Source organism: Falco cherrug, chromosome 11, assembly GCF_023634085.1.
Source record: "Falco cherrug isolate bFalChe1 chromosome 11, bFalChe1.pri, whole genome shotgun sequence".
NCBI lineage: Eukaryota > Metazoa > Chordata > Aves > Falconiformes > Falconidae > Falco > Falco cherrug.
In genome coordinates, this window is record NC_073707.1 from 16,645,713 (window position 1) to 16,663,539 (window position 17,827).

The window sequence follows — 17,827 nt, forward strand, 5'->3', positions numbered from 1 at the left end:
ACTCGCCGCCTCGCTCCGCCGCCGCGCCGCGCGCTGCCCCGGTCCTTCTCCCCCGCACAAGCTTGGCGGCGTCTGGCAACCGGGTGCGCCCATTGGCCGCCGCACCGCGTGAGGTCAGGCGGCCTCCCCGCGCTATTGGCTCGATCCCGTGTGTGTACACACGCCGCCCGCCAATCCGCGGGGCGACGGGCAGGGGGCGGGGCGGAAGGGCGTGGCCGGCCGGGACCGACGGCCACCGCCTCCCCAGGCAGCCCCCGGTCGGGCCGCTCTGGGGCGGGGGCCGCCGACAGCCCCAGCCGCCCTCCGCTACCGGCGCTGCCCGCCGGGGGCACCTAGCGACGCCCGTATTGTGTTCACACAGACGGAACGGCGTGGCGCGGGGTGCAGGCCCGGTCGAGCCCTCCCGCGGGGAGCTGGCGCTACCGTGCTCGGGGCCGCGGGGTCCGCCCGCCTCAGGTGACGGAGCGCGGTCGCGCCGCTGGCGGGGGCGGCGCTCGGGGAGCCTGGGGCACGGTGGGCGTTCGGTAACGGGCCGTGCGGCGGCTCCGCAGTTTCTTCCCTGGGAAACAAAGGCGCTCTGGCTAACAAAGGGACAGGGTACCGGCGCGCTGGCCCCCCGCCTCTGCCCCCGCCGGGAGGGTCGGGCCCCGGGGAACCGAGCCCAAGCTCTGCGCGTAGCGCCCACGATCAGAGCTGGAGGAAGTATTTGCTTTCAGCGTTTCCTTTTGTAAAAATTGATTTCAACAAGGCAGGATGAAGTATTCTTACAGAGAGAGCACGAACAGAAAACACGCCAGGGAGTTAAAACCCAAAAAAGATCGGCACTAGTTCCATTCAAAGCAAGCTTTCTTACAGTCTTCCTCCTACAGAGCCAGGCACACGGCCAAGGCACACAGCAACCCCTTTTTCAGATTTCTGTAACACAAATTCACCTTAACGCTGCTGAGCAAGAGGAGCAAAGCGAGGTTCATGTGGATGCAGGAACAGACGCTGGTGTGGAAACCTCTAGACCGTGCACAGAGCAGACCAAACATATGAAACTTGTGTTTTTCTTGCTTAAAAAAACATTAATTGCTGTAGAAAGACATATTTGATCCTATCCCCTTTACTAAAAAGGGAAGAAACGTCAAACAGCTGTTCAGCCTGTAAAAGAGAATTCTGAAACGAAGGAGCAAGGAGAACACTGGCAAGCAAGAACTGTTTACTTCAGAGGGATAGTTCATGAACTGAAAATCCAGCATGTGCACAGGAATCTGCTGACTTTGTGCTTTTAGTTTCTTTTCATCCTCTATAAAATACCTTCATCACATGCAACAAGACCTTTATCAACATTCGCAGTGTTGTGCAAGATAACTTCATGGAAGCATTAAAAAAAATGCAACCTGTTGTGTATTTCTCTTGGAGACCCCTGTAACAGGTACAACCACAACAGCTAACATGAAGGAGACCGAAGCATGCCCTGACACAAGCGCAGAAGGCACGCGCTGCCTTAGAAAAGGAAGCAAAACGGAAGCAAACCAGGTTGGCTGGTTTATTGCACTATTCAGTAAGTTACCAGAGCTAAACAAATACCTGAACTCAAATCCAGCTGTGATAAAGACACTTACACTTCAAATACCTCTTTGTAGTTCATTGGTTTGTTTACTTTTCTGTAAGAAAATACTGATGGACTGAAGTCAGATACTGTAACTGATGAGGAACATGAAAAATAGGCATTTTAACCATTAAGGAGAGAAACAGGAGCTAGATCATTGCTGTAGTTTGTTTGCTTTCAACAGCCAACTGCAGAAAGACATGACTATACATTTACACTAGTGAGTCTGAAGCTGCTGAAATAACGATCAGTTTGCATGAAGAGCAAGTATGCTACTGTTGTAACATTCTAAACCAAAACACAGTCTTTCAGAACACAAATCCCAAACTTTCTCCCAGAATGAGGGCTGCATTGAAACACATGTTGGAATAGTTTCTTTTAGGCACGCTAAGGCATGGGTTTAAGGCTACTTACAGTAAAACCTGCACTGTGGGAAATTCTCCTGTCTCCAGAAACGGCCAGTGGTCTCCTACCATGCTCCCCCTGGCTGGCCAGATCCCTTTCAGATGCCCCACCTTCCCCTTTCACAATGCAGTAGTTCTCAACACTTGCTAGTTTCATTGCTTTCTTGCCAGCCTGCAACCCTTGCTGTGACAACGTATACAAACGCCCACCCAAAACAGCTCCCCCTGCTTCTTTTCTCCCGCTGAACTTGCCCTCCCTATAAAAACTGCTGCCCAACTTCAGGGCCAGAGCACTACTGTCTTTCCTTACTCAGCCTGCCATACTGAGATACCTGTTTGAAGAGGGGATCACTGTTGTACTTGTTGGCTTGGCATTAAGAGCACAAAACCCCCTCAATTCTGTGGCCCACTGACTGGCACAAAATGGTTCTTACCTTTTCTCCCAAGGCTGCTGTTCAACTGGTAAGCCTCACTACTGTGCCCTGATCAAGAAAACAGTGGTGCTAGTTGAAGGATCTTGCTACAGAGATTATGCCAAAAAGAAGCTAACAGGCTGGAACAGGAACTCAGTACTTGCCTTTTTTTACTTTCTTCCAACAGGAAAGTAAGTATAAATGTGCTTGCAAAAAACCAGATAAGAGCAACAGAATTAATTTTACATAACATTAGCTGTTACACAAGAGAAGAAAACACCGCTTAAAAGAAAATGGTACTCAAAAATCTTGGCAAAGTTCATTACTGTAAGATTTTAAACAGAGCCAACACGACTCTCTTCTTAGTTATGTAAGAAAACTCCTACGACGTCTGCTCAGCATTTTTCAGCTATCTGGTAACTATTTTACCTGCCCTTTCTCTTAACACACAGTAATTAATCCAATAGTAGTGCGATCCCTCCAACATTAGAGGGATTTTTTTATGCCATGTAGTCCCCCTCATATATAATAGGACTGTATGTTGTTATGTATGATCAAACTGCCAAACTGGGATGAAATTATCTGCCATCAGCACCATGTGTACCTGTGAAAACAGGATGCCCAAGGATAATCAACTCATCTCAACTGAATTTCCAATCTTCACATGCCTGATGAGGTGCATTACTACCCAATCCTAAGTAAAACATTCACAGTATCAACATGGTGTCTCTCTTAAAAGATAAAACTACAAGCTAGTTATTATTTACAATGTTTGTATGATCTTTACTATCAAACTCAGCTGATAGCAAAGGTAAAATTCATATGTACTTTTCAAACTGATGAAAACAACTCCTGAGGTAAAAATCTAAATATTTTAAATAAAAGTTAGTATGACTGAGTTTCTATAATGGTCTTAATGCCCTTCTGTACAGCAAAAACTGAGACAGCAAAGTAGCTGTAAAAGCATAACTAATTGCTTAAAACTCATTTCAAATCCATTATCAATTAACAGGTACCACTTAAAGATAATCAGCATATTAAAAATTTCCTGTGAAGATAAAAATCAATTTTTGTTGTAACAGACAAGCAAAAGAGGCTTAATGATCAGTAACCAAATTTCTTCAAGCTGTCTATTAGTCTGTTCCGTCTTTGGGCAACTAAACATCACAAGCTGTGGCAGATGCTGTAACCTCCGAGGGCTGCACCATCTTGGTAGGGTTAGACACCCCGTTTGCTGCAGAGCCTTCCTCACTACTTCGAACCTCTCCACGGAGAACTCACAACTCTGCAGATCATTTGAAAGGCTCAGGTGGTCAATATAGTAAGGCCTTGTTGGCGTTCTTAATTTGCAGTGAGGTTTGTCTCCTGTAGATTTGAGGCTAGTGACAGTAAAACGGGTGAATTTTCTGCTTACAATTAAACAGTAACAACAGTAAACAGTTATGTAGAATAGGTCCTCCAGGACACTAGAGCAAGAGGACTATGTAATGTCTTGTGTATCTTCTATCTTTCTAGCTGTGCTACGGCTGGGATGAAGACCACCGCCACGTACAGGTGCCGTGCAAGGTGCGTGGCTAGCTGAGATACCTTCAGTGAAGGGATCCGAGCAGAATCAGATTCAGTTGCCATTAAAGCTCCATCTAGGTACACTGTGGGAGCCCTAATCAAACCCAACAAAATCACAAAACTATTAAGTGAATGTAAGTCAAGAAGCCTTCATAAAGAGGGTAATAGGTGGACATTATCCCTAGGCAGACCCTGATGAAACTAAACTCCTTCAGTGAGAACAAAGTGTAGAATACCAGTGACCGAGTCACAAACTTCTGCCCAAAATGCCAGGCTGGAACCCTGTTTGGCCGGGCTAGGAGAACCTTCTTGCCAATGAGCACTTCCTTTGGTTGCGAGGTTGGGATGACAAGAGAAAATCACAATCTGAACACAGATGTTGATGCAAAGCAAGGGTTCCAGATGTCCTGTAAATACATGTTCTTACCTTACAGCAGGAGGAGGAGTGGAGGGAATTTCATCAATAAACTTTAAGAGTCTTAGCACCTGGACAGCCATATATTATGGTCCAAAACAAACCAGCCAAACCAAAGTATCTATAAAGCTGTCAACCATATAGGTCATGTAGTCTGCTGTTATTACTAGAAATCAGCACACAGAACTGTTTCTGGACTTCAGGATTCCTGTCAAGGTAGGTTCAGGAGAGAACGGTCTCTGCAACTTGAAGGATACCCAGAGGGAAAAAACAAAAAAAAGTGCCAAGATGTAGCACATGTTGAAGGTCAGAAAGTAACAGAAGAACAAGAAAAATGGTATGACAAGCTAAGGCTGACAGGCAAATCAGATCTAGTCTGAATACCACCACTAGTGTAGATGCTCCAACTCATGGCTGAGTTCACAGATGACTGTGAAAGGAACTAAGGCAATGCTGTATGATTTGAACTTCCATGTTTCAGCACAAGAAGTGGTGAATGATAGTTCCTTGGTCCTCTTCAATAATGTTAAATATAAAAATTTCTTGTCTCCAGTGTGTGTGTGTAACACAATCACTCACAGCTTGAATTTGTCATTACTCTGAAATGAAAATATTTAATCGTTTCACATTTTTGAAACTGATTTACACGTACTCCTGAGAAAATCATTATAATTTAACATTAGTGATAAACAAATACATAAAAATTATAATTAAATGTGTTTTAAAAATATCAAGTAATTCATAGCTTCAAAAATAGCTTTTTGACCCCTTTCAGCTCATAATAATTGGATTTAACAATGGGCTTGAAATACTAATGTTAAGGATTTTTACAAGTTAGGCAGCATACCTGTAACTACTTCTAATGTATTTGTATTAGCCATGCCAGATAATACAGCTTTTGGTCTTTATAAAATTTTAAAAAAATTGAGTTACAAGCTAGATAGGAATCATCAGCTGCAAAAATCCAGGATTTTTTTTTTTTTAAATGGAATACTGAAAGCCTATTTGCTTTTGTATTTCATTATAATTTAGTGCACAAAAACATTATTACAGAGCTGGGTCAAATGCTTCCTTAAAAAGTCAATCAAAAGGCAGTAAGAGGCTACTAATAAGAAAGTATCTTTGTACACAATCAAGTTCATCACAACCCATCTCTGAACAATCATTTTATGTTTCTTAGAAATGCCTAGGGAAGTATATGTGCCTTTTACCCTTTCTTAATGATTAACATACCAAAGATTGTAAAGATCCAAAGGGAGACAAGTTCCTCAGTAGAAAACCCATCAGAGGAAAAAACTCTCCATCTCTATCTAGTACAGGGTAGGATTCAAGCAGCTGGGCCACCCAAAGGAGGTCACTGAAGGGACACAAATGCTGCAGCTGGACTACAGCTGTCATAGGGATGATAGGAAGGTTCGTTATGGTGCAGCAAATAATCTAGCAGCAGGGGGGTAACTGAAGTACCGTATAACTTCACATATATTCCATCACAAATTTCATTTACTGTTTTTACTGTCCTGTTAATGTCAAGATCTTATAAATATGAATTAAAACATTTTAATTCTTCTGTAATTAAAATGCCAATTTCTACCAGTGTAGGGAGCGTTTCATTGCTTGTAGCCAGGTATCCATAGCAGGTCTGTATTCCTCAGAGTCCTTCTGGGGCTCAAAAACTGCTTCTATTTGCCTTAGCTTCTTTAGTTGTTCTTTGTCAGTCCAAAATCCTACAAACAGAAAGTTCATTCTCAAGCTGAACTGCAAATATGTTATTTTTGGGTTTTTTTAATCTATTTCCAAGAGATCCAAAACAGAAACACAGTAAGAAATCATGACAGCTTTTCTTTACTCAACCAACAACTTTCTCAGAGGGAAGCATATTTTTAACATTGTGAAAATCCTTTCCAACAGCATCCACTTGCTTGGAATCCTGACAACAGCACATCTGCTTAACTGGGACGATTTCCAAGGAACAGATCTGCTACACTGAAGTTCCCTTAGGTTTCATCCACACTGTGCTTTCGGCTGCAGGTCCCTCTCAGTGAAGAAGGGCCACAGAAACCAACACTTACCACTTATTTCTTTCTTAGTCTTAAAAATCGCATAAACAGCAGAAAACACCTCGTGTTACACACTCAGATTGATTCAGTAACATAAATTATTCTTGTCTGTCAAGGGCTGCAGCTTTCTTACAGTTTTAATTGCCGAATGAGTCTTACCTGAGCATATAGTTTTTATCTTTCAGTTGTGTTATTTACATATCAAAGCAGTTAACGGAAATACATTTTGTAGGTGCATATTAAGCAAAACCATTGACAGTTTGTTGCTTTAAGTCTGGTTAATTATATAAAACAGTTCTGTGTGAGAGCTGGATTATTTTTTTTCCTGATAATAATTTATTTTGTACTTCCATTGTGTTTATTTCTGTGAAAACCTTAAAGACTCGGTTCACAGATGACAGGACACAGCTTCAGTAGGAATGACAGGGCTGCACGTAAGCACAGCAGCTTCCTTGTCAGGTGATCCATCCCCACCAAGCACCACTCCTGCCAGCTAGAATAAGGGACTGGACGCAGAGTGTTCAGGTCAAGAAAGAGGGAGGCAGCAATGATGGGGTCCACCCTCTTTTTCTCCAGTAGTATATCCTTCTAAATATAAATGAACCTTACAAACGTATATGCAGATATTTTTCACATTAAACTCATTGTCACTATTCATTTATGTAAAACTTAACAACCATACAAATACTCGGTAAACTGGGACATGGTGTTAGAAATACACATTAGGTCCATGATTTGGCTTCTTTGGTCCACCAAATACAAACACATGGGTACAAAGCACTACACAGAGAAACACAAACACTACTCACCCTGGATTCCCACAAAAATGGCTAAAGTAATCCTTTGAGGATTTTTTACAATTATTTGAAGTTATGCCCTTTTTTGTCTGATTTTCTTACCCCTCTGTATTTACAAACGTGCATTAGGAAGGAAAAATCAAAACCCTTTTAAATGTATACATACCTGAAGCAAGACCTGCTAGAAAAGCTGCACCAAGACTAGACATGTCTGCATTTGCAGGTTTTTCTATTTTCTTATTAATTAAATCTGAAGTCATCTGCATGACAAAACTATTATTACTGACACCTCCATCAGCTCTACAGGGAGAGGGGAAGAAGTAAAAAAAAAAAAAACAAACATGTTTAGTTCAAATGCTTATTGCCAACATTTCAGATAACTTCTGGGGTTTCACACCTATGCATAAATCTTCCTATCACTCATGCACAAATGCAAAAAAAACCCCAAAACCCAACAGTACCTATAAACCAGGGAGGAATGCTAGACAGGAACACAGGAAAGACACATTATCAAAAGCTTTGCAAGCTCTGTCTTCTAAAACTATCCATAATCCTGGTTGAAACGTTAGGGTTCATAACAGAACCTTTACATAGTTATCACCACAACATAACAACAGTCAAAATCATTACATTAAACCCTTTCAAGTGTTCTCAGATCTGGAAAGGTACTTTTTTCATTACTACCAAATCTTTGTAGTAGTCAGCTAAAATGCCTTCACAGTTGCTTCTTTTTATGAGAAGAGAATGAGGCTTCCATCTATTTTCCCAATTGCATCATGTCAAAGACCCTTTTAATGAAGAAACTAGAACTTATTGATGCTACTCTCTAATCATCTGAGAGCAATTACTAGTGGTACAAAGTAATCACTCTTGCAAATAAAAGATAGCTATAACAAAAAGTAATCTTTGCATTCCCATAGATTGGTTCGTTATGCTGTTGGACTCCAATACCAGCCAGGCAGGGAGCTGTTCTATCAAATGTGGTGCAGTTAAGACATCTACTGTTTATTACTATAGAAAGTGTTTGGCAATAGAACTTAACAGTTGCTTAGAAATCTTCAAATATGCCAGCTGAAATCTGTTACATGTGATACCTCAGAAAACTTTTACATAAATGTTTTGGCTGTTTCTGAGACTACAACCAGGAGACACTGCCTGACTAGTGATGTTACAGGGCTTTGCTTGTTTGCACATACAGTTAAGCTGGGTTACCACCTCTACACTATGGCATAAAAACCTTTAACTGGCACCGTCACTTTCTTAATGCTGGTGACATGCATTTTCCTTCTTCTATAAAAATAAGACATCCATTTGATTCAAGTTATAAAGAGAAAACTTCCAAATAGCTTTACATTTAGCTAAATCTTGCTGCTAGATACTTTGAAGATTCAATCTGTACAGTACACCTTCTAGCTCAAAAGTTCCGACGTGCCGTTTGACTGGGGATGTGCTATTTCACAGAACAAGTAGATAGGTGAGATTCCAGGACTCCAGGGACCACCAGCATCATCCTCATAAAGGCTGCCACAGACTTCTACAACATAGGACGTGAGGACTAAAACTGAGGGCTCCTTCTCTGTGCTTTCCTTGATAGCGTTGAGACAAGCAAAGATAAGTAATAGGAATGTAGAGGACTAATGAAAAGGATGACTTTGCAAGAGCTTGTAGGAGTCAGACTGGGAAGAAACAAGGGATACAGGACAACAGCTAAAAAGGGAATGAACACATTTACGGGACAAAAGAAACAACAAAAAAAATCAAAAAGGTAATGGATAGGTGTTAATGATGTGGGGACAAAAGGATGGGAGAACAGTTTATAACCCTACTGAAAAACCTGTTCAGTGTTATCTCATTATCTTCTAATGCTTAATCCACAAGTTGAATTGCTGCTGATTGTAGTTAATGGCTACAGTCAGTATCTGAAACAGCACATTTATGCTACTGAATAAAACAGAACATGATCATACAATTTAAAGTTTACATTACAGTGTAAATGGGATCAGCGCGCCCTATGTAGTACTTCCACACCTCCCATTTTTCAGTTCACATTCTTAATATTCTCAAATTTTGGATGCAATTTTCTACCTAAAAAAGCTTCCCAAGGAATAAAAAGTTGCAGTACTTTTCATCAATTCGTTCTCATTAACACCCCAAGCCTGGCTGTTCCTTCATCTTTGCCTGCTCTGTCCCAGTACGATGGAGACAGAAACTTTTACCTCCCCCACTTTGTACTTCCACTACTCAAAGGTCTGATTTCTCAGCTGTCTGTACGCCTGCCAGTCTATGCTCCCTTTGCATGTGCATCAGGAAAAAAGCCGCAAGGGGACAGGAACGCTCGCCTCTCTGTTCTTGACCGTGGTATCACGATGACCCCTGGCTGCCAGAAGGAGAAATTTTGGAGAGCTTCCTCAGCGTGAGGGCTGCAGGCTCCAAGACAACTGACTGGGGTGTGCCCACCGACCTGTGCCATGTCGTTTTCCAGCAATGCATAATTCAGGTCAATTTTTCCAAGACGTTGTGAAAAGCATATTCTACGGATCACTGTTACCTGGCTACATCTGATTTGCTTCTTCAAAGATTGAAGCAAACCCAATGTCTTAACAATTGATGTCTAAAAATATTCTCCCTCTTTCCCTCATGAATAGATCTCATGAACTGATGTCCTCAAAAAGCATTCAGACTGTGGGAGGCTGAGCACCGAAAATTTCAGCATGAAAGAATGGTATTAAAGGGTAAACGGACCTTTGCTATTTTCTTGCAGAAACAGAATGTATTGCTACATGCACTTTAGTGCTACTTGAAATCATGAATTTGCCTTGTTATTTTTTTTAACTTCAAATTATTAGAGCAATTCATTACTCACCTACTGATCACCAATGTCAATAGCTCCATTAAGAACCAGCCTTTGTAGGGGAAGACTCTACTGCCACTTAAGTTACATTCAACGTTTGACTTGTTAATCATCTATTTCTCAGCAGCAGAATTTTTACAGTAAGATAGAATACATAATACAAGTTCACACCTGTTTAAAATCAAACTACCCATAGATGAAATTTGAAAGTCACACAGAACTTACCGAATAGTTTGAAGAGGAATGCGTACCTTCTTCACAATGATATCATAAAGCTGTTTGTTTCTTTAAAAAAATATTTAGTTGAATTAAGCATTATATATTCCATAAAGTGTTTCCAGTATCTACATAGTCAGAAAATAAAATACAAGGCAAAAAGTGCCTCAGTTGTGTCAGAACTGCTGCAATAGCCAACAAGTTTCCAGAATGCATAGATTAAAAAAAAAAAAAAAGGGGGGGGGGGGGGGGGCGAAGACTGACACCATCATTGTTATACATCATTACAAAGGCACAAGTATGGCTAATTCACAGCCCATTCCACAGCAAGTCACTGTAGAAGGCATATTTTTCCCACCTGAAATTGCTGATAGGTTTCTACAAACAAGATGCAATTGTTGATGTAACAAGTGGTTTAGAGTGAGGAAAGTAGGTCTCCAGTGTTAATACGTGTTTATCTAACTGTTCTTTAAAGCGAACATCTGAAGGCTGTGGGTTTGACATGGGAGAAAATCTAAACACAAAGGATCTCTACCCTTTTCTAGTTAGGTATTTTGAAGAGATGAGATTCTTAACATCCCTGTTTCCAAGAGACCTGTGCATCAGTTCAGGAATTACTGCATGTCACATTCCTCTTACAGTGCAGAAAAAAACCCCCCACATTAGAAACAGCTGCAGCAATGCAGAATGTTAACCTTCCTCCAGACATCCTTTCGGCTGCTTTGCTGGAGGTTATTACGCCCAAAGCAAAGGTGGTGCCTTGCTAGAAAGGATCGTACCCGTGCTCCCTAACCGGCCACAGTGCAGGTGAGCCAGGCTCAAGCCATATTCAAGTTCAGTTCAAGGCACGCTATTGGGTTTGCAAGGCAGAACCCATGTGTTCTGCAACGAGCTTCTGACGTGCTATCATCAGTCACTAGAAGGTATCTTTACCCTTGACAGATCTGCAAGCTGTTGTCCATTCAAATCTTTAAAGATGCTGAAGATGCCTATTACTGCATTTTATTAAACACCAAAATTTCGAACTTTAGCCAAAAACCTAATATAAATCTTCCAGCTTCAGGAATATTTTAAACACAACTGGAATGAGCTATAACTGACAAAACACTGTCAGGAGAATAAGGACAAACTTTAAACAGAAAATATTTTTAGAACAAGCAGAACACAATATAATTTAAGAATCTCTCTATGGTTACTTAACGACATAAACTCTGAACTAATAAATATACAGGGATTTATTTCTAAAGCGTTAAAGAAAAAAAAAAGGAAGCAGCTAAAATTCCTTTTCAGTGTATGAGTAATGGATTACTATGATTAATATTTTACAAACTGCAGAAGTTCACATATCCATTTAACACTGCTGATCAAAATAAAAGCAAGCATAAGAAAATATAAACAAGATAATAAAGCAAACAGTACCTGAAAGCTACAGATTCCAATATAGCTCGTACAAGATGGTTTCTGGTAGTAGAAGGTTTCAGCCCCATGAAAGAGGCACATAAATATGGGTCATTCACAGAAACCTGCAGGAAGGATTTCACCATGAGTTCAGTGAATTGTATTTGAAGGCTTTTGAGAAAGAAGTCAAATAGTAAGAAAAAAAAAATAACTTACGAAAATTACAGGCAGCATAGTGAAAGAAGAAAATTGAAAACAACACGTAAGAGGTATATAGTGTTATTTTAGCTAACTCAGTGAACAGTTTAAATAGTTTCTTTCAACAGAAAAAGGTTTAAAGTGACTTCTTCCAAATTTGATATGGTAAACAGCACTAATCTGTACGACCTCTTTAAAATACTTATAGTGTCCAGGACAGGGCACACTGATACTGCTGTTCCCTAGCAAGATTTCACATATACACTATTTTTTTTTTAAAAAAAACCACCACACTCCTCAACTGCTAAAAGATGAACTGACTTTTTAAAGTAACACTGAAAAAGATGGTAACACTTTTTCTTAGTTTATACTACAGCTTGTTACCAGCGGCACTGATAAGAATCCAACTAAAATTCTAATGATCACCAAGTTGTTTTTTGTTTGGGGTTTTTTGGGTTTGGTTTTTTTTTTTTTTTTTTTTTCTTCATGAGAACTAAAGGACTGATCTTCTCTCCACCCCTCTGATGAACTTTACACCACAAAGTATTAGTTTGCTGGGCTGTACCTGGTTTGGGACAATACTAAATCTTATTTTCACTGTAGATGGTACTTTTTAAATTGAAACAATCCTTTCCAGTTGTTTCATGCTAAATATCAGTTATGACAACACTTACCAGAAGTTTGAATTTCACGCTAATAAAATATATACATACATATTTATAAAGTAAGTTAAGAAAATGCTATAATATATTAAGAAAAAAAATATGTATGGACAGGTATACATAGCCAAAAGGAAAACTAGCATTTTGCGTAAGCTCCTAACTAGAAGAAACTTCTGCATTAAAGTAAAAGAAAAGAAAAAGAGACAGAATGGGTGTTTACCAAGAAGCTAGCTGGGATTCATTCCTTCTGGAGACAGTGTCAAGAAAGCAAGGGGGGGAAAACCCGCAAAGCAAACCAAAAAAGATCAAATAAAAAAAAAGTTCTACCAACATCTCTAGAACTTGAATATTAATTAAACTGAAGGTTCAAAAAAGATTCAGACTAACGTTTGCCTACCTCAGGATTCCTGTCTGCAAATACTGGAATTTGGCATGACTCAATGCTTGCTTATTCATAGCACAATTACTCACAGTAAATGCTAAATGGAAGCATCTTAGCGTAATCAAGCTCTATATCCCTAAAACCAACTCTAATGATTAGGGTGGCTGTTTGAGAGAAGGTACTAGGCTACCTGTCGAAGAAATAAATTTTTACTTTGCGTTGTTACATTAACATACAGGACTTAAAGGTAAGGTTAAAGATGTTAAGTTTCTTTAGAAAAACACACTAGTCTTAGGAATGATCACACTGAGTATGGTAGACCAATGAAGATCCAGAAAATAAGAACTTTTAGAAACACACAGAGAGATGGGCTGGTATACATTCAAACCAATGAATTAGTAAAACTTTCAAGAGAAAAGCGTACCACACTCAGTTTGATCTTTCCCAGAAGTGTTTATATATCTTTGCTTTTCCTAAGCTGGAACTTGCTATCTTGCTCATATTTAAGTACGTTCAAATATTCTGGTGAATTGCAACCTACATCTTTAAAAGAGGCAGAATAAAATTAATTACCTTAGAATGCTGCTTAGAAATACTGTCTCACTGAAGGCTCTGTGTAAGGCAGAAAAGCTATGTGATTGATTTCTGTCTCTGCAGGCACTGAGGTACTATTAGCAAGTCATTTAGCTTATCTGACCCCCAGGTCTCCACTTGCAAAATGGAAGTAATTTCCCTGTTTTGTAGGGGTTTTTGCCATGGGGGGGTGGTGTTTAAACACTCTGATATGACAATGATCTTCATACGTTGTGGTGAGGGACAGATAGTGAGAACCTGAGTAGTACAGAATAAATACTGTGATAAAATGTAAATTCCTACATTTTAACATGTAAAAGTTGAATTTTTAACCGGGTTATTAAACCCCACATATTTTTAATTATATAATGAATAGTAATTTTACCTGAAAACCTGGAACAAAACAAACGCCTTGGGAATCAACAATACTCTGTGCCATTTTTGCTGTTTCATCTACATTGGTGAAAAGACCTGTAAAGATGCACAAGTCATACGCTTTTATTATTTACTTCAATTTCTTCATATATTACTAAGATAGAAAAAAACAGAGTGAAGACTATTTCCTTTTGTAGTATTCTCAAACAACATGTTCTAAGGGAAATGATCACGTGCATCAGTCATATTTAAAAAACCAAGCCCTACTCAGATGAAGATTAAACTCAAAAGGATCCTCTCATAGCTGTTACGCTATAGCCTTTTCACCTTCACATCTGTAAGAGGTCATTAGTTTTCCAAATAGACATAAATGGGAATTGAGAATGCTAACAAGGGCACCCTAAGTATGCTAAAACCCTAGATTTGCAAAAATAAACCATGGGTTTTTTCCCAAAAAAGATGTCACTATCAGCCCAAGCACTGAAGCACTAGACAAAGTCCTTAATATCCATCATATTTTATCTGCACCCTTAATATTTTTAGAAGTGACCAACTCAGAAATAAGGTAGATCCGAATATTGCCTCCTTGATAGACACTACTTTTATTCTCTGTTTAGCCAGATGTCTCCTTTCACAACTTACACACATCCCTCCTTAGCTTGTTCTTCACCCACACATACTAACACCTATCTTCTGTAGTTTTAACTAATAATGTCCTTATGTGGCCACATAACATGGTTTTCTCCTGTAAACGAGCACTAAAGGTTTTTCTTGTCTAAAAAGTAAATTCCCCTATCAAAGATAAATTAGGTTAAACTCAATTTATCTTTGAAAAACCCATCTTGGTAACTCACCAGGAGTTTCAGTTTACCTTTGTAACCTTCATAAATTTGTTTGAAAGCTTTAGATTCTACCGTGCCCAGACTAACAAGTTGAAATCACGTCTTTTCCTCTTTGTTGTATTTGCTATTATTGAACTATATATGGTACCTCTGTGCCACAACATAAAATGAAAAAATTAAGATTGACTTCACCTTGAAATTCCACATACTACTTTTTCAGAGTTCTTAGAAGTGATCTGATCCCACTAAACTAAGTTTGGCTTGCTGCAGAAATCCCTATTTACAAACCTTTACCACTATTATATGTCTCATCATCATCCATGTTGAGCCACACCACCCTGAGGCCATTAACTTGCCCTGTGTTTTGGCCCCATTCCTTCTGTAGAGCAAAAGTTTTACCCTTCTCTTTATTCATAAAGCTGATAACAGTTCCTGAAATCTGCTTCCCTGCAATCGTATTTCCAGAAAATAAAGGTCCTACTTGGAGAGTTCAAAGCAGCGTGCCTATTTTTTTATCTCCCTTTTGCCTGTGGTAATCACTGTATGTCACATCCATTTCACTACTGGCTAGCTAAAATTCCTTTATACTCTTGCTCTGCATATACCAATAATACCTATTTTAACTATGGATATGTTCCATATGGATAAGTATCCATTTTAAGTATGGAATTTGAAGCAGCAAGCTTATATATGTACCACCGATACGTTCATCTGCAGCACTGAACTGTGTGTTGAATTGAGTAATTTCCTCAAGAGAGGCTCAGTCAAATGTTGAATGATGAAGACCTGAGGACCAGTCTGAGTCATTCCTTAAGGGCACACACCTGAGCACATGCGCGCCAGAAGTTGACAGCTTTAAAAAAATGTAGGATTTTGCAGAGAGCTACGCTTCAGGAAAACCTTTCCCAGTTAACCCAAAGTCTGAGACACTAATTCCTTTTTTGCATCCTAGTAAAGGTGTACTAATTTTCTAAGTAAACCAAGTAAATAATTAGAACACTCAGAACAGTTGTCCTGTAAACATCCTGTAAACAATCCTGTAAAAATCCTGTAAACAAGTGGTTTTGAACATCAACTACTATAGAGCTAGCATTCTTCTTAGTCTTTTATTAAACTAGAAAGCAAATCTTTTCATTACATCGTAGTCACACCCCAAAGACATTACTTTGTGTGAAGCAACATACACAATACTGTTTATTTTTAAAAATGAAGTCCTTCACCTGTTACTAATTCTGAGATGCACAGCTGGAGGTCTTTCAAAAGCATTACAGTTTGGGGAATACTGCATTCACAGTCATGCTACCTAGACATAACAGGTAGCCAATTTCTGTGCTTCCCCTCAACTAAAAATTCAAGTCCAAACACCCTAAACCAGCACACATAGGACTTTTAGCCAGGTCTCCTTTATACCATTTCTACCCAAGTCTGGATAGCAGCTTGAAGAAACAAAGGAAGGCATCAGGAAGTTCATCATGCCCAAGGGAAACCAAGCAAGCAGCAGAACGTTTCAGGAAAATAAAAGCCTACACAGGCAGGAGGATCTCCAAGGCAGAGTCTGAAGATGAGATGATTTGCACAAACCAAACTCCCTGCAGTAAACAAACGCAGCAGAGAAGCTACTAATGAGACCATACATTTTCCACCGTCCTAAAGATACAGGCTAGTTTTTCAATTATGGATAATAAACGTAAGCCCAGTAACATAATTATAACCCCATAAACCAGTTTCTTAAGTAGTAGTATATTTTACTTTCTATAAAATTAAAGAACTACTTACTTATATCCTGAGCCCATTTTATGGCAGTGCCAATGTCTGACATACAGCCTTCAGTTAAGTAAACAACTTCTTCCCCAATCTTCCAACCAATCAGTGGATACAGACCTTAATTATTTTCCAGGAAACAAAACAGAACACCTAGTTAAATTGAATGTTTCCAGAAAAACACGTGCAAGCATTCCACACGATAAACCCAACTAAAAAAATGTAAATAGTTTTTATGCAATTCCTTTGAAGATTTCAAGTTAAAAAAAATATCACTGATAGAGGTTAAATGTATTGTTTAAAAATTAGCGATGGGATTACAAGACTCGAACTGTTTGTTAAACCAAAATGTTAACACACACACACCAAAAATCACTATCAAATGACAAAAAAAGTTAAAGAGCTATCTGCACTTTTTTTATATATAAGAGATTGTATATACTTAAAAATGTATCAATGTTTTCCTATTTGTTTTAAATCCACGTTATTTTCTTCAATGGTTTCTAAAAGTCAGAATTTACTTCTGCAAAACATAAAACATGAAGACCAGGCTTTCAGATGGGAAGCACAAACACTGAACCACACATAATACACCAAAAAACCAAAGCAACACAAACTTATAAGGTAGAGCTTATTCTAAAGTGATAGACTTCTTTTATTCCTTTTTCAGTCTGCATTGCTTCCTCACGTAGAAAGCAAAAAAGACAAGTTCCACAATTTGCCCATCCTTGTCCCCAACAAAGGCTACTGCCAGTTAACTATAGCATTTTAGCTGTATGTTTGCCTAATATAAACAACAAAAGAAACACCCAAAGTCATTAAAAATACCTGGTGTCATACTTTGTCTATAACTACAGAGGATTAGCACTTCTATGGTCTATGTGGTGGGATCTGCAGGAAGTCATGATTTCCACCAAATAGCTTCAGCTTTGCAGTGACTTGAAAAAAAAATTCAATTACTTCCAATTATTTTTTTCCTTTTCTCTCAGAAGGCAGACAGAAATACATAAGGCAAACACTGTTAGTTTATTTGAAAACACAGCACAACACACTTTCAAAGAGCTGTCTGCTTGAAGGTACTATTACATTAGAAGCAAACAGCCAATAATGAGGATAAACCTGACAATTTGTTCTCCCCTTTGCTCCCCCACGGATATGTTGAAACCTTAACAAAAAAGAGAGAGACATACTACTTAAAACTGTCAGGGTAAACAGAAAGACCTTCTCGTTTGGTATCTGAGTAAGAACACAGCACAAAAGTCCTGCAGAGTACTGCCTTTAATGCTAAAGCAAGAAGTTATCTAGCTTAAAACTTAAGTTATC

At 39.3% G+C, this 17,827-nt stretch overlaps 2 protein-coding genes across 3 annotated transcripts in view; both read right to left on the bottom strand.

Annotated features, from left to right (window-relative positions):
* The window catches only part of TFDP2 (transcription factor Dp-2), a 63,157-nt gene extending 63,079 nt beyond the window's left edge, over nt 1-78 (bottom strand). The window contains exon 1 of the mRNA XM_055723437.1: nt 7-78. The gene's annotated coding sequence lies outside the window, so the exon portion shown is untranslated. The remainder of the gene's footprint in view (nt 1-6) is intronic.
* A 150-nt stretch (nt 79-228) lies between these two features.
* The window catches only part of GK5 (glycerol kinase 5), a 29,302-nt gene continuing 11,703 nt past the window's right edge, over nt 229-17,827 (bottom strand). The window contains exons 11-17 of one of the 2 annotated variants that reach the window (XM_055723435.1): nt 16,520-16,624; nt 13,912-13,997; nt 11,733-11,836; nt 10,323-10,382; nt 7,413-7,546; nt 5,984-6,116; nt 229-4,991 (exon numbers count right to left, since the gene is read on the bottom strand). In XM_055723435.1, the coding sequence (XP_055579410.1) occupies nt 4,991; nt 5,984-6,116; nt 7,413-7,546; nt 10,323-10,382; nt 11,733-11,836; nt 13,912-13,997; nt 16,520-16,624 (623 nt within the window). In that variant the 3' untranslated portion in view covers nt 229-4,990. Of the gene's footprint in view, nt 4,992-5,874; nt 6,117-7,412; nt 7,547-10,322; nt 10,383-11,732; nt 11,837-13,911; nt 13,998-16,519; nt 16,625-17,827 lie in introns of those variants that run through there. The other variant, XM_055723434.1, reaches the window with a different exon arrangement.